This window comes from Erpetoichthys calabaricus, chromosome 1 (genome assembly GCF_900747795.2).
Source record: "Erpetoichthys calabaricus chromosome 1, fErpCal1.3, whole genome shotgun sequence".
Lineage (NCBI taxonomy): Eukaryota > Metazoa > Chordata > Cladistia > Polypteriformes > Polypteridae > Erpetoichthys > Erpetoichthys calabaricus.
This window is the reverse complement of record NC_041394.2, coordinates 244,930,995-244,948,741: the sequence shown is the minus strand read 5'-3', so window position 1 is coordinate 244,948,741 and position 17,747 is coordinate 244,930,995. Positions and strand designations below refer to the sequence as shown.

The 17,747-nt window shown below is 37.9% G+C and overlaps 2 protein-coding genes across 2 annotated transcripts in view; both read left to right on the top strand.

Moving 5' to 3' along the window:
* Positions 1-3,401, top strand: part of ntn4 (netrin 4) — a 97,024-nt gene extending 93,623 nt beyond the window's left edge. The window contains exons 9-10 of the mRNA XM_028813520.2: positions 461-631; positions 2,929-3,401. Coding sequence (XP_028669353.2) covers positions 461-631; positions 2,929-3,068 — 311 coding nt within the window. The 3' untranslated portion in view covers positions 3,069-3,401. The remainder of the gene's footprint in view (positions 1-460; positions 632-2,928) is intronic.
* Positions 1-17,747, top strand: part of LOC127529042 (uncharacterized) — a 481,049-nt gene that overhangs the window by 246,026 nt on the left and 217,276 nt on the right. The window lies entirely within an intron of this gene.

The window sequence follows — 17,747 nt, the reverse complement described above, 5'->3', positions numbered from 1 at the left end:
ACCATTCATAGCTGACCACATGAAAACACCACAGAGCGAGAAAATTAAAATGCATATTCCATACAGGCAGCCATCAGGTCAGGATTTGCACCTAGGCTCTTGGAGCTGTGAGGTAACCACTCCGCCATGAAGTTCATTTGCTTATCTAATAAGCTTAGTTTTACATTGTATCTTCTGCAGATAAGAACATACCTGTAAATGCCTCCAGGGAGAGCATACTAAGCTGATCCATTGTGATTAATGCTTGGCATACTGTATATTACAACAATTAAGTTGCCACAAAAATTGTTTGTACAGAGGAGGGTGTGGATGCCTTAGAAGTATCATGTTAAATTACAATGTTTTGGGTTATTTATTATAATGGTAACAATTTAAATATTTTTCCAAGGTTCTTTTTAGGATTCCCTGTTGCCTTAGTATTTTATAATGACTAACAAGCTCCCTTTTTTAATTCTGTCAGTCCTCAAAGTAAAGATCCTGTCAGCTCATGACAAAGGCTCTCATGCTGAAGTTAATGTAAAGGTCAAAAAAGTATTATTGCCTACCAAGATGAAAATAGCTCATGAAAAAATAACACTTTATCCAGAATCCTGGACCACCAGAGGATGCACATGTCCAATATTAAACCCAGGTATGCTGCTACTCTTTTCACACTGTACTAGACAGACTTTAAAATGACAAGATTTTCAGATTAATTCTGTTTGTAAAACACAAAAATATGAATTTGATTCATCAACAGCTGCTTACAATTTGCTTCAAGATGTTATTATTTTAATCATTTTAAATTAAATTCATTATGTTAAATGACTGTGTGGAAATTTACCTTATGATGCCTTACATCTCTATATATATAAAATCCAATATCTGTCTGTCTGCTTTTCACGAGAGAACTACTTAACCGATCCATATCGTTTTTTTTTTTTGCTTGAACATTCTAGTTGATTTTGTGACTTCTTTCATCGTGCTAAGAATTATAGATTGGTTGTGGCACCCGATTTATTCGTGCAAACAGGGGCTGCAGGCCGAGGGGAGGGAAGCGTGACATCAGGAGTGGGGAGCCAGGCTGGGCCCTCCTCATTAACGCGCCAGCCTCCGTTTGAGTTGGTCTACCTCTCACCACATTTTGGAGTGTACCTTGCTTCCACTTAGCTAGCGATACCTGTTTATTGATTTTTAAAGTTTGTACTGTTTCACTACTATGCAGGTGGAGCTGCGGGTGACAACTAGTTTAGTATAAAGGAAAGTGTATTTATTGAGGTTACAATAATACAAATAATAATAAAACAGGAATAAAACTAACATATTTGTTAATCTTAATCTTTTTGCTTAAAAAAGTAAAGACTTGTTTAATCTGTAGAAATTAAGTGTCCAGATTTAGATAATCTGAGACAACATTCTGAACAAAACCTTTTAATGATTTGGCGTGAAATAGCCGTGATGGGACAGAGGAATAACTATACATAATACCATCTGACCTGACAATTAGATCTATAAGCATCAGAATTAGTCTGCATATTTTTTTCTTCTTCGTTAGATGGGTTTTCTTCATTCATACAGTTCTATTCTACTGTATAATTATTGTATTTAAAACATGGGAGGACAAAGTTCTGATGCTAAAGTACTAGCTTGCTACTTTGTTTGACTTTTGAATATGGTTAACTGGTAGAAAATACCAAAGTGCAAAATACCACTCTATTATTTTATACGGTTTAGTTTTAGTATTAGATTTGTACATTCTGTCATGTGTGTAGCATAATGCAGCTGTACGTCTGCTAACATACTGTATAAATTAGAATAAAAGATTATTTTGTAGAAAAATGTGTATTTTTCTGCAACATAGTGTTTCAAAAAGCGCTCCATACTAAATAAAATCAGTTAAGGGTTACCAATACAAAACCTGCTTATTCTTCAGCATTTTACACTTTGTTTCACATTCTCAAATAAATACCACCCATCTCTCTTTTATTCCTTTTTCTCCCATTACATGGTCAGGGCCAGCCAGAACCTGTACCAGCAGAATCAGGTACAAGGCAGAGTCCAACCTTGAATGTCTGCTGTAGGGCACAGTAATACTTACTAGCAACCAGCATATCACTGTCAAAGCTGTAAAATCCAAATCAAGATAATTTTGTGTTGTTCATTAACCTTAAATATACATAAATCAAAAGAAAGAAAGAAAACTGCAATAGAAGCTCCACACATACCATATTTGCTTTCTGTTCAACCAAACTTCTTGTAATCACAATTACTGTTAAGGGTATGGAATTTCTAAATAAAAATGGCTATATTAAACAATACTTCTGTGGCCTAATTAAACATTTATGGGTGGGACAAGGTGTCCCTGCTTTGTTAGTTATTATTTAATTGGTTACTTTACTTGCTGTATTCTCAAGGACAGAATAATTCTGACTAATAGGTACTTTATAGTAGCTTATAAACATTTACATCACAATACAGTAGTAATATAAAATAAACATACAGTAATGAATAAAATGCACATTATTCTGCAGTTCTTCAGCACTGAACTGGAACTTATTATAAGATATGGTGTCTATTTAAGTATTCACCCTTTGGAGGTTTTCACTTTTTATTGTTACTCAACTTTGAATCATAGTGGATTTTTTGACGCTGATTAATAGAAAAAGACTCCTTAATATCAAAGTGAAAACAGACCGCTGCAAAGTGGTCTAAATTGATTACAAAGATAAAACACAAAATAATCGATCACATATGTATTCACAGTCTTTAATGTGACATTAAACTAACTAAATCATCGCTGGTGCAGCCACATACAGTAAGCACAATTGTTTTTCCTTTGTAAGCACTTCTTATCGTTGCAGCTAACACATTACTACTAATATTTTTCAACAATATACATTTGAAGTGTAACAAAAATGAAAAATGATTGATGCATTATTGCTTTTTCAGGAATGGAGTACCTAGTGGCAGGTCATGAAGATTCAAAGAAGAAAAGACTTATCGTAAATATGAAAAGTTTTGTCAAGCCATGGAAACGAGACCTTGGGAGAAAAGTAGTTCAGTTTTTGAAAACAGACTGCAGATGGTAAACATTTTGGGAACGTGAGCTGAGACTTAAAATATTTTTGTGCACTGAAGGGGCTGCAATAAGTTTGCAAACTACTAAGAAGCAGAACTGGAAATGAATGCCAAGAATGGTACAGAGGTATGAAAGAACTTGTGTTTAACCTCAAGCCAAAGCTGGCCCTGTTCCTGTCTTGCCTATTTTCATTCTCTTATGCACTTTACAGTCTATTGGCATTATCGACAGCTGATATTTTTCACGGAGTGGATCAATGTCTAATACGTCAATCAGATCTTCAGGTCATGTCACAATGTTATGTAGAAAGTGATCGATGAAGTGTTAAAAAGAGTGTGTTTTTGTTTTTGAAAAACTCATTGGCCATTGATTTTTCTTTCATTAATCCAAGAACATTTTTTTTTCTGAAGTATAGAGTCACTTATTTTTCAGGAAAGCTTACTAGAAGCCAAAGTAATATTTGTTATTGTATGTACTATGTGCTTTTTAGCCGTCTCACACAACTTTTGGAGAGAGTGCGGATATTAATTGTGTGTACATTCATATCATAAAGCCATATTAAACATCACTGTAAACATTTTCTATAAATCATCCATCTCCTGAATTACACATATTATTATAAGATGATAACAGTGTTACCAAAACATTTAAAATTCATTGAATTTTATGTATTTGTATTCATATGCACTTAGAAGTCCTGTGGACTTGGGAATGTCAAATGTTGTTGTCCTACTTCTGTGAAACGTTGTTTTTCATTTTATATTGCTATAGTTCAAAATAAAAATGATAATTAAATGTTCTTGAAATCTATTGTAAGATAAACAAGCTTGAATATATAATTAATGCAGAGTTTTAAAGGTAGTTTGAAAATTTCAAATAGTAAGGTATGTAGCTGGAGTCATGGAGCAGTAGTGCTATAGAGCATCTGCACATTTGTGTTAAAGCTTCTTCTCAATTGAGCAAGCAGGCAGATTCTGGTGATTTCACTATTTAGGTCTTCAGTCAACAAGCATAAATCATATTTTTTTTAAAAAAGACCTGTAAAGAGAGTTTGGCTGACTGGACAAATTTATAGCAATCAAAACTGACACACATAGAGTACATGCACAATCAATCATGCAGTTCCTGCAATGTGAAATAAAGGAGTTATGAAATAACCTACAAAAACAGATTTTTTAAAGCAGTGTAGACTGCTTATCTGTTAAGGTGTTGGGGAGGCATTAAAAATAGTCAAGCTGTCATCTTCAGTAACACATATCTACAAAGCAAGGCTAACCTGTTAAGTTCATAAAAATAAAACATGACTAATGTGTAGTGAAAAAGTCTTTTCTCCTGCTTGTTGCTTCACTTGGTTTAGAAACAGCTAATGGGATGCAGCTCAACTGAACTTCCCAATTCATTTGCATTGGCCTGTCAAATCTTCTATATACAGTAAAAAATATATAATGGTAGTGGGGGTATGCAAATGAAGGCTGTGACATCTGGACGTAGTTTTTTTTCTGAGGGAGATACATTACATCACTCATCCAAGTGACTTCCTCAGTCTCAGTTGACCGCAGGTTTCTCCAACCTTATAAACAGTACCTTTGTATAATGTCCAAAACTAGCACCATTGACTAACAATGGGCCGTGTGATCAATGATATGAAAATTGTCCATTGATCAATGGCCATGAGTACCATTCACAGAGAGTTGGGGAATGGGTGCAATCACAGCATTGTAAGATGGTGAAAGATGTACCCTTTGGCCCCCTCCTCAGTTCAGAGATGGTCGTTCCTTTTTCACGTAATGAAACCTGCAGTCAACTGAGACTGAGGAATTCACTTGGATGAGTGATGTAACATATCTCCCTCGGAAAAAAACTATGTCCAGATGAACAGAATCAACTTTCTAGAATTTCCTTACCTGGATTATTGAGCATGCATCGATACATTAGGTTAAGTCATTCTCATCTGGGGGAATGCTTCATGGTGGTAGTAAAAACTCAGGCATCACCAATGGTTTTCTTTGCTCAATGCAATAACAACAGAAGCACATAGGAGCTATAGTTTTGTGAGTGTTCTCTATGGGAACCAAGAGGATCTAGAGGTACTTTCTGGTAGGCTGAAAGGGCACCAAATGCTCCCAGGAGTACGCTCTTATACAGTCGCTGTTACAAACTGTTTTGGAAAGTTGACCAAAGAAACATAAAAGAGTTTCAGTCTAATCTAAAAACTCACCAAGACACAGCAAAAGCCTGAAAACTCCACACAAACTGTGACAAAGTTGAAAAACTAATCTAGATCACTGCAGCCACCTTGTCCCACCCATAAATTTTGTGAGTCCTTTTTTTTTTAGCCACAGACATATCTGATGAAAATAATCAAATACTAAACATAGACATACATACATTCATAAACCTAATTCAAAGGTGTGTTGTCTGTACCTCACTACTGCGCACAAGACAGGAAACAATACCGGGCAGGTGCCAGTTGATTACAGCCCATACTACATTTACATATACATTTATTTGCTTAGCCGACACTTTTATCCAAAGCAACTTACAAAACAGGTGAACATAATCAAGTAAACATCACTCTGGGGGACTGTTTGGGTAGCAAGTGTTTCAAGGCAAGGTTACAAAATTGATCACAACAAAATACAAGTGAATCATAATTTCTAGGTTATGAAAACCTAACAGTTAATATCAGTTAGACAGGCATACATCAAACGAGAGTGTCTTTAGATATGTGTCTGTCCACACCCCCTCATGCTGTGGCCAATTTAAAATCCATATCTAACCTGACTGCCATGTCTTTTGGGATGTGAGAGGAAAACCCACAAAAGGTAAAGGAAGAACGTGCAAAGGCCACGAAGAGAAAAGAATGCTGGATCTGTATTGCAGCTGCACTAACCGGCACTCACTCTAAGCATAATATTGTTTTTTGTAATTCTTGTTAAAGAATTTTCTTGTTTACAGGACAGTTTCCCCCAGTAGTCGAGAGCAGTTAGTGTAATCAGCTTCGTGGTATTTCTTGTTTTACCAAATGTATCATAAAATAGAGAGCCTTGGACTGAGCAAGCTTGAACAGCACATTCCATATGCATTTAGATATCCCAGGACAAACTCAAGGCAAGAGCTATTTATCTTGGTAGATTTTTGTGTGATTTCTCCAAAGCCATGTCCTATTAAAATACATTAATTTATTTTCATTGTTAAACTTTATTACACTGTTTCTTTATGACTGGCAGTTATCTATAAAAAATGTCATGCAATAAAATCAAATTCCCTTTTAAACAATATGAGATCATATGTAAGGTACTGTATGTGTGCAGATCTTTTTGCAAAGTGAGTACCTTGATCAATTTATTTGTAATTGTGAATGCCTTCATTTATTTCTATAAAGGTAGCATGATCTAAATCTAGAAAAAAAAACTCCCAAATAATGAAGGGTTATCTTTTCTGTGTTATTTTTTTATTATTTTCTTCCCTTGGTACAGCATTCATTATGATTTAAGTTGCTACATAAGTGTGTCTCAGTCATCAATTGGTGTAATACTGTATGTATGCAAACATCATAACAGTTAATAATATCATTACTTTAAAGTATATGTTGGAATTAAGTGTATGGCAAGATAAAAATCTAAATAGAATGGAGCAATATTTACATCATTAATCATGCAACAGATGGAGAATACCACACTAGAATATATATTTAAAATGGTTATGTCTGTCTGTTTTCTGGCATTAGAAACATATAATTACTTCTAGCTTTTGCTTTCATAACATACTTTCACTCAATAGGTGCTTAAACAGAGGTGTGACCAGAACATCATGTGTGGGTGGGCATTTGGCTTGTCTGGGGGGGGGGGAATATCCATCCGTCCATCCCCATTTTTGTAGGGGGGTCAAATAATAATAACAACATAGTTTTATATAACATATAAAAGCAAAAATTGTGGCATAAATCATAACCTATTGTTCAATGAAATTAACAGAGGCAATGGAACTTGTATTATTATTTTTTGTGAACAAATATAGAACTACATCTACAAGGTAAATATCAATAAAGTCAAATGTATACAACATATGAGAGCAAGAACAGAAACGTGGCTTATTGTAGTCATGGGAGGCTATAGGACATCAGTTTCCAGTGTTTAACCTGGATATTATCTACAGGACCAGCCTGTGGTTACTCTTGGCAAATTCTGAAATAACTTCATTCATGTCTAGATTTTCTGTGATGTTTTTCTCATGTGCCAGAATGACTAAATTTCTCTTCCTTGAATGCAGCATTGTTCGGCGGAGTGGAATGAGAATGCGGTTCAAAGTAGAGAAAGAGCTTTTGCATGCTGCTTAAGACACACCATTGATGAGTGTTGTGATGCAGACATGGCTCTGACGTGCGGGATACTAGACGCGTGTTTGTGGAAGCCGCCACCGTCTTTTTCTAGAGCTTTTTTCCAATTAGTGTAGCCGTGTTTGGTGAATATGTCCTCGCGGTCCGAATTGGAAAAACTAAATTTGTGGCAGGCAAAGCAAAAGCTGCCATCACGGACAACAGAATATTCAAGCCATGGTCAAGACTGATACCAGCTTGCACTAAAACATCTGAGTGTCTTTCCGAATGCGCGCTTGGGATAATTAATTAAAATGGGCTGGGATGGGCTATCCATATTTAAGTCAAGCAGACCGGACTGTAGATTTTGTTGAAGGCAGAGGTTTGGAGTACCCGACACGGGCACAGAGCTGGAAGATTGTGTAGGCTTATCTACATCTTTTGGAGTTTCAGTTCCCGACGTGGGTACGCTGTGCTCCGTGTTGGTAGCAGCGGTGCTGGGCTCAACCATGGAGCCAGCAGCTTGCGGAGGAATAGAGGTTGAAGATGTCTGTTTTTTAATAAGCCACCTCTGCATAGCCTTTGGTGTTACCAACCAGAAAATAAAAGAAGAATTTAACGTATACGCTGTTTTAATTAAAGAATGTGGTCAGCAGGTTCAAAACATGCTGAAAAATGTGCGGCGAAGTGAACTGTGAGAAGCACGGTGCCTGTCTAGCAGAGGAGGACAATGACGGATATGCCCCAAATTCAAACGGGCCGATTGGAAAGCAACTCAGTTTTGAAAATCAAATGTTATTCTTCTCCAGAGTTTTCATTGGACAGACAGAGTATTTCACAGGGGGGGCACGGCTTGTCTCTGGGGGGGGCAGTGCCCACCCCAAACCCCCCCCCCCCTCCCCCCGTGGTCACGCCTCTGTGCTTAAAACACTAGAAATAAAGGATGTCAGTTTGGGAAAACCGGGTCAAAATAAGGAGTTAGTGTTAAAGAAACAGTTATAACAGTGTGTGCCAGAGAACATGAGGACTGTAGTATAATACATTCAAAGCCAGCAAGTGAATATATGCACAACAAGGAAATTAGCTAGAATTAGCAAATACAATAATAACTTTGACTAACATGAATTCATCATATCATTATTTAATCTGATTGAGTCTAGCAACAGCTATGAGACTGTAAAAAGAAAACTGTATTTTTGATGATGCATGTGATAATTGGACAGGTAAAGGAAGCTCTTACGTGTGTGGTAGGAAGGGAAAACATTAGATAAGACTACACAAAGGAATATGAAAAACTATTAGGAAAACCATGGGAAAAGGTTTCTAAGTCACAATGAGTTATCCGTCCGGCCAGGACGTCCCTCAACTGAAAGAAACAGCCATTTCAAGACACTACATCCCCCGGAACGCTAGATGGCAGCTCCCCTGGATGGAAATGGCTCCTTGGATTCCTGCAGTGCAGCATGGGACATGGAGTCTGTATCCTCAGCCCTGTTGGGTACAGTGGGTGCCACCAGGGGGAGCTCACCAAGATCCAGGGGGATATAATGACGATGTCAACCCGGAAGTATTTCGGGGTCACGAGGATGGAAGCCTGCAGTACTTCTGGGACGACTGATAAAAGAAGATTGTGTTGGTGACTCGGAGGAGAAATACTTCCAGGTCAGAGACTTTAAAAGGACTCTGGGAAACCCCAGCAGATTGAGCCGAGTTGGGATGAAGGGTGACTGAGCCGCTGGGAGGTGTGGAGGATTACTGATTGTGTATTGTGATAATTGTTTATTATAGTATAGTGGAGGTGGAGGTGCAGGTGCTTATGCACATTATTATTATTAATAAAGTCAACATTTGGACTTTTATCTGGTGTCTGGCATCTGATCTGAGGGTTCAAGGGGACGACAGCACCCCCTATCTGTCACACAATGTATAATGTAGAGTGCACTAAAGCAGTACATTTGTATTTCACATAAATCTACAGATGTCATATTACTAAAGACTACATATTTCATTTACTTAATTATGGACAGTACTGTACTGCAATGTTCTGCACTGTTGCCTAAAAGATCCAGCATCATGGAGATGAATGCCATGATCATGTGGGTATTGCCCATTTAGAGCCTGCAACATGCTCTCCCCTTGCCTACTTTCGTTTCCCATCATCATCTCCAAAGATGTGCAGGTTTGGTTAACTACTGATTTCATAATTGGCCATTTTGAACCTCTATTAAAAACACTACATTAAAGTCCTGTTCTAGTGTGCCAGTAACCAAAAGACATTAATTAAATGATTTGGAGCCTCTTAATACCACATAGTCTAGTATTTCTAATTAAACGGCAGGCATCCTTGTAAATAAACGTGAAGACTGCTTCAGTAGTGTTTCAGAATAGTGTTACATCCTATATATTTCATCATGAGTATCCCACCCTGGACATACAAGCTTTAATAAGATGTAAGTAGTCCACTTATATGTTTAGGTATCAGTTTGTCTGGATCTGATGAAGATGTAGTAACCCTGAAAAGCATCTGCCATGATAGACAACAGGTGAATATTCAAGGATACACATTTTTATCATGAACACTGGCTTTACAGATTTTGGACATTTTTATATGTAACATCACAAATCTAAGGACAAATGATCTGATCTGCCTATATTTTGAAAGTTTGTTAGAATGTGGAAGCTTTTCTTCTCAAGTAAAATAGTGGGGGCTTGGGAAATTGTGAACTTGTAATGTCTAATATGTAAAGAAAGATTTTTAAAAGATGACCATGCTGTTTTTTGTTGTGAGTTTGTGTCAAAAAGACAGACAATTCATTCACAAGTAGTATATAACTGCTAAACCACAACTCCAGCGCAGACACTGAAGTCTGTGCTTTTACTGCTCTATATATATATATATATATTTTGTTCTTTATTTCGCCTTATACAATTTCTTGTATTAGGAATTTGTTAGTTTTTGCATACCCCTTGGGGTCAGAGCGCAGGGTCAGCCATTGTACAGCGCCCCTGGAGCAATTACAGGTTAAGGGTCTTGCTCAAGGGCCCAGCAGAGTAGGATCTCTTTTGTCAGTGACGGGGATTCGAACCATCAACCTTCGGGATACCAGCACAGATCCTTAGCCTCAGGAAGTATATTAGAACATGAGATCAGGAAGTACATTAGAACATTAGAACAATCTACACGAGAACAGGTCATTCAGCCCAAAGCTCGCCATTTCTATCCACTAAATTCAGCCAAAACAACATCAAGTCTTGTTTTGTCTACCACACTACCTGTTAACGTATTCCATATGTCTGTGGTTCTCTGTGTGAAGAAAGACTTCCTAATGTTTGTGCAGAATTTACCCTTAACAAGTTTCCAACTGTGTCCCCGTGTTCTTGTTGAACTCATTTTAAAATAACAGTCTCAATCCACTGTACTAATTCCCTTTATAATTTTAAACACTTCAATCATGTCACCTCTTAATCTTGTTTTGCTTAAACTGTATAGGCTCAGCTCTTTTAATCTTTCCTCATAATTCAACCCCTGTAGCCCTGGAATCAGTCTAGTCGCTCTTCTCTGGACCTTTTCTAGCGCTGCTATGTCTTTTTTGTAGCCTGGAGACCAGAACTGCACAAAGTACTCCAGCTGAGGCCTCACCAGTGCATTATAAAGGTTGAGCATAACCTCCTTGGACTTGTACTCCACACATCGTGCTATATAACCTAACATTCTGTTAGCCTTCTTAATGGCTTCTGAACGCTGTCGAGAAATCAATAGCTTAGAGTCCACTATGACTCCGAAATCCTTCTCATAAGGCGTACACTCCATTTTCAGACCTCCGATTGTGTATTCAAACCTAACATTTTTACTTCCTACATTTACTTACATTAAATTTCATCTGCCACAAATCCACCAAAGCCTGTTTGCTATCCAAGTCCTTCTGTAATGATATAATGGATTCCAGATTATCTGCCAGTCCACCTATCTTGGTATCATCTGCAAACTTAACCAGCTTGTTACTTATATTCCTATCCAATCCAATGTTGTAGTTTCAAGTCTCTGCTGTGAGTACAGCACAGACCTGTGACTGTACAAATGTACAATATACATGTTATTCATGTTCATTTACAGTTATGGGATTACATATCACCTTCCCATATTAACATGGGCCTTTAATTGTGCCTCAATTTTTATTTCCAATAGTGTTTTTTTTCCTGGTGTTAAGTGCACATCTTCTACTTGCTACTGCAATATCCATGTTTTTTGGCAGTTTGTGTTTTTATTATCCTAAAATATTGCACTTCACAAGAAGACAAGAAGTAACAGTCAGTCGGATTTCAAGTCCTTTCCCACAAAGGTTTTCCCATTCAGCACATTACACCTCAAGAGTATTTGCCTACAAGGAGAATTTAGCAGTAAAATTTTTTTGACTAATCTTTCATACTTGCATTACGTTTGGCTAAAACAGAGTGTGTTTGTGAAACTTTAGTGCTACAATATAAACCAGTGAGTATACATGCAGTATGCTGAGCCATTTTTGCCAGGTAAATCTAAAGTAAACTTAAGTCGGTTTCGAATGAGTGCTTCGTTGCCTTTCGGTAAACTGTTGTAGCCATTTTCTCAAAAATTGTTTAACACTTTCTCTTCTACAGTAGGTAAGGAAATTAAAATCCCACATGTAAGGATCAAAACACTCTCTAAATTATTTGCTTAAAGTCATGCCAGCCCATTGATCTTTCTGTTTGTAGCTCACAGTTGTCTCCTCCTTTTGCCCTTAGCTCCTACCATTCAGTTGAGATTGCTCAGCACAAGCCTTGTGGTGGTTTTCATCTGTACTATAAAGGGCAAACTTCTGTCTTTCTGTTTGTCATTTTTGCTGTAAATCTGTTGTGGGAGTTCAAAAAGCTCAGATGCAGAAGAAGCACAGAGGCAAACGGCTGCAAAATTTTATGTATAATTGGTCTGCTTTCATTTCTTAATTTTCCTTACAAGATGAAAAGTGTCCATTACACCAGTAGAGTAGACAAGAAGAAATGGAGTCAAGTTTTGATCTGCACAGAATTTTTTTGTAGCCAGCTGAGTAGAGACGCCTCTGCAGGCACTGCAGTACCGAATGCAAACTCGTGCTAAGAGGACTTTCCATTCAGAAAGTGACCAGACTGGTAAATAAACCCCTTTCCCTAGGCCTGTGACATGTGATAGTGGTAATGACTGTGCAGTTAAAATTCTCATATTGTTTTCCTGAATATTGCATATATCCATGTTTGGTGTTTTCCTTTACTGTCCTATTGACTCTACTGACTGTATATTTACCTGTTTCCCCATTAACTGCAAATTGTTTTGTTATAAATTTAAAAAAGTCCTTGTCTGTTTTTGCAACTTACAATGACACTAATGGATACACATATCCGTTGGGAAATGAAAAAGCTTTAAAACCTACCAAATGCAGCCATTTTTCAAGCCAAACATGTTTTTGAGTATTGATCTGGATCTTAAGATTATACATATATTGCAAAACAGCTTGTCCATCTCATTTTAAGAAGGAAAGAAAGTACAAAGCAAAACATTCAGCTTTTTAAAAAGAGACTTTACTCTGCCACACATCTTCTTCTGCAGAATCTTTCAAGGCCAGGGGCATGGATTCACCTTGGGAAGTCATCACCAAGTGCTGCTATTGACACTGAATATTGATGCCAGGATCTGAGGCAACTTTCCCCGGCTACTTGCCAGTGGCTACACATTAGGAGTGCAATCTCAGTTGGCATTTTCCATGCAAACTGTATTAGTAATCTGTCTTTCAAAGTTTGGCTGGAAGAGCCTCCAAACAAGGTGACAGTTTACAGGCTCAGCAAGTGCTGTATCTGTGGTCTGTACCCTCACCCCATAGTCCTTGGCGCTTCTGCTGTGTTGCTTGTGGAACTCCTTTTATGCTGGCTTCTGCTGGAAGGATAGAACTGTCATTCCTCATGGTGCCAGGGTCTGTGCGAGTTTTGCCTGTTCTCCCCATTTGTTATGGATTGATTGTTATTTGTACAAAGTACAATGATACTCTTATGTGCCCTTTTCACTATGATGCCACTTAGTGTGAATCTCATTACATAGGGTATTTAAAATAACAACACGGAATGTAATGGCCAAAAAAGTAATCGGCATTTAGGAAAAATTAATCATGCTATGAGGGCACATTTGTCTGTTATCACAAGCCATATGGCCATTTAACTATTAAAAAATAGAAATGCTGAGGCAAAAGCAGCATCATAAGCAGAATATATGTTGATGCTGGGGGCATGTCTGGTTGTCACAATTTTATAAATTGTGAGCAGACAAGCCAAAAGGAAATATACTCTTAAATCAAGAAAAAAAACTCCAGGAATCCATCCATTATCCAACCCGCTATATCCTTACTACAGGGTCACGGGGGTCTGCTGGAGCCAATCCCAGCCAACACAGGGCACAAGGCAGGAAACAAACCCCGGGCAGGGCGCCAGCCCACCACAGGGCACATGCACACACACACCAAGCACACTCTAGGGCCAATTTAGGATCACCAATCCACCTAACCTGAATGTCTTTGGACTGTGGGAGGAAACCGGAGCACACGGAGGAAACCCACACAGACACGGGGAGAACATGCAAACTCCATGCAGGGAGGACCCAGGAATCTATAGTAACGTATGAGAATATGGAACTGTTGCTGAAGCACGTCCAGTATAGCAGGTACAACTGGAATATCTGTGGAAATCTTAAAGTCGTTGCTATGTTACTAGGACTGCAGCTTGGCTATGCAAAGTACTGTTGTTTCATCTGTGAATGGCACAGCTGTGCCAAAGAGTCACACTATTCTCAACAGAACTGGCCACTCCATAAAAAGTTAGTTCCAGGACAGAATAATGTGGCACATGAATCGATTGTGAACCCGGCTAAGATATTTTTGCCTCCTCTTCGCATAAAACTGGGACTCATGAAGAATTTTGTGAAAGCACTGAACAAGAAAGGCGAAGATTTTCGTTATTTAAGACAGATGTTCCCAAGAATAACTGACGCCAAGATCAAAGAGGGCATTTTTGTTGTCCCCCAGATCAGACATGTTATGAGTGACAAGCGGTTTGAATATCTGTTAGTTGGGCCGGAAAAAATTGCCTGGAAAGCCTTCAAAGACGTTGTTGACAATTTTCTGGGCAATTACAGAGCCCTAAACTACATTCAGCTGGTAGACAAACTTCTCAAAGCATACAAGACAATGAAGTGCAACATGTCACTCAAGATTCATTTCCTCCACTCAAACTTGGACTTCTTCCCTGCAAATCTTGGTGCTGTCAGTGACGAACACAGTGAAAGGTTTCACCAGGACATTGCTACGATGGAGAAACGATACCAGGGCAACTGGAATCCGTCAATGCTTGCTGACTACTGTTGGACACTGCAATGTGATGCACCAGACATTGAATGCAAAAGAAAATCAGGAGCAAAACATTTTTAATTCATGACTAAATATGTTATTGTCAGTAAACATATAAATGTCTATTTTTCAGAGTTCCTACGTGATGCATTAAAGCCAAAACTATATTTGTACATACCCAGTAGGTACCTGTCACAATCAGCAAAAACTTTTCAGGAAGCAAGACTTTTCAAAGAAATTGTTGTGCAGTGTAATTTAAAATATTTGCTCTCTTGCCCTACATGCACTTTCAGCTACTTTCCTCTATATCAGTGTTTCAACAACCTCGGTCCTGGGGACCCACTGTGGCTGCAGGTTTTTGTTCCAACCAGATTCCTAATCAGTGACAACACCTGATAACACTGAGCTCATTTAATTAGCTGGTATTAGTTTTCTTTTATCCTACATTCAGAAAAGCACAGCAGCATGATTTTTACATTTATAAGATATTTAGAAATATTTCTGCTTTTGCTATAGATTTAAATGCTTAATTCTCTTTTGTTGATTTCATCATATTTTGCCCTTTCTCTGTGCAGTTTTTCCCCTTTGCTGTATCTTATTAATGAGAATTAAAAATGAGCAGAGCAGACACGCAGGCAAACAACACTGAATAAGCAAAGGCTGCAACTACTTTAGCATCAGATCCACTAATTAGTAAATAATGGATTAATTAAACAATTAGAAGACCTAGAAAAGTAGAATGAAAATCAAGATGAAAATATTGTTAAAAAGAAAAAAATACATTATTCCCATATAACTTCTTGGTACATTTTAATATATATATATATTTTTTTCCTTTTTAACCAAACTTAGGTTTTCTAATTTCTATATTGTTCCCAAAACACAGAACTTGGGAAATAACAGTTCACTTAATTAGCCCAGGAGTCCAATTAAAAACAGAAGCTGGTTGGAATAAAAACCTGCAGCCACAGTGGGTCCCTAGGACCAAGGTTGAGAAACACTGCTCTATATTCATGTGCATATGAATTTTTCTTTACCAGCACTCCCTTTCTTGAGTGCATACCCAGACTTTGTCATTATTTTTGCAGCAGCTTTCTCACATTCTGTCCGCTTTTATCTTCGAAGGTGACACTCCACATGTCTCTCATGCCATTTCTCCTCCTCATGTGTCTCACACTCACACTTCCTCAAGTCACCAAAGCCAAACTGATCCATCACATCAAAGCCAAACTGACCAATCAAACCAAAGGCAAACTGACCAATCAGATTGCTCAGAGGGGCTGGACACACAGACTTTAGTGTTTTATTATATAGTATATATTTACTGATTAGTGAAAAGTTGGGTGGCACAGTGGTAGTGTTGCTGCCTCGCAGTTAGGAGACCCAGGTTCGCTTCCCGGGTCCTCCCTGCGTGGAGTTTGCATGTTCTCCCCATGTCTGCGTGGGTTTCCTCCAGGTGCTCCGGTTTCCTCCCACAGTCCAAAGACATGCAGGTTAGGTGCATTGGCAATTCTAAATTGGCCCTAGTGTGTGGGTATGTCCTACAGTGGGTTGGCGCCCTGCCCGGGATTGGTTCCTGCCTTGTGCCCTGTGTTGGCTGGGATTGGCTCCAGCAGACCCCCATGACCCTGTGTTCGGATTCAGCGGGTTGGAAAATGGATGGATGGATGAAAATTTTCCTCGCAGCAACAACCATATGGTAGAAATGAACTTTGGAAAAGACACTAACACCAAGTAACACCTTTTGTTAAAGTCTGTGATATAGTTTAAACATAGATACATTCAAATATTTTGAACTGACTTTTCCTGAGGGATTACACTTACAAATGGCTGCTACTTATGTTTTTGCTTTTACAAGTCACAAACTGTTCCCTGAAGGTTTTAAGACAAAATCTTTTAGTATTCAGAGAGAGAACAGAGATACCTCTATGTACTTGTGTTTCATTGTGTTTATAAGTAGATGAATTTAAGAAAAAATTCAGATTAATTGAAAACCTTTATTAATCTCCATAATGATATAATGTTTATACAGTTATTTGTACTTTGGAAATAACCTGAACATGAAATCAGTTACCATATAATCAAAAGAGACCTTTATGAATAGAATAAAAAGACAATTATGAATGAATGTTTGTTTGAGACAGGAAATATGGAAAAATAGACAAAAGGTATTAAAAACCAGAAAAGGCTCTTATTTGTGCACAACATGAGAGTTTAGTAAGAAGTCTTTATCTGAAAAGAAGGAGATACCACCAGCCAATAAAAAAATAAAATAAATAAAATGGCGTTATTTTTCCTTTTGTTGCTTTTGTTCAAGGTAAAAATAAGCTGCACCCAAATCGGATGTTCTTCATAACTTTAGATATAATAATCGTATTCTTTATTGACAAGCCATGTGATCTTGTGACCTGTGATACGTGGTATAGAGTAATGTAACATCTCTATTGATAAGGTCACAGCTAAACAGCACCTAATATTTTTCTAAATCTGTAGCAAGAATTCTTCTCAAGCATTTTCCATGCGTATTTACAATTACTAGCTCTAATATCAAAAATATAATCTTTACTTCACTCACCAGTTACTTTCCCTAATGATGCCTGGAGAGTAAACCAGACCAGCTATTCTTTTCAAGACTCTTTAAGAATATATGTAGCCGTTTTCAGATATATAATCCCCTGAGTTGGTCTGGGTCTGACCTCAGGCCTAGTGGACCAAGCCAAGTATACTATCCTCAGTACATGCCCAAATCTTCCTCAGAAGCTAAGGTTATGTTCAACGTTCTTTCCTTATCACTGAGCACCCCACTCTGTCATGTGGAGAGTCCTCACTAATCCTGCTCAGTTACCACATTTCAAGAACTTATGCTTGAAATGTCGTTCTTTTTGTTACTACATAGAGATCTTTACTATAAATAAGGATGGCTGTGTAGAATGGCTGTAACCCAAACTCTTTGTTCAAGGGCTTCATTTTCAGTTTACCACCATAGTCA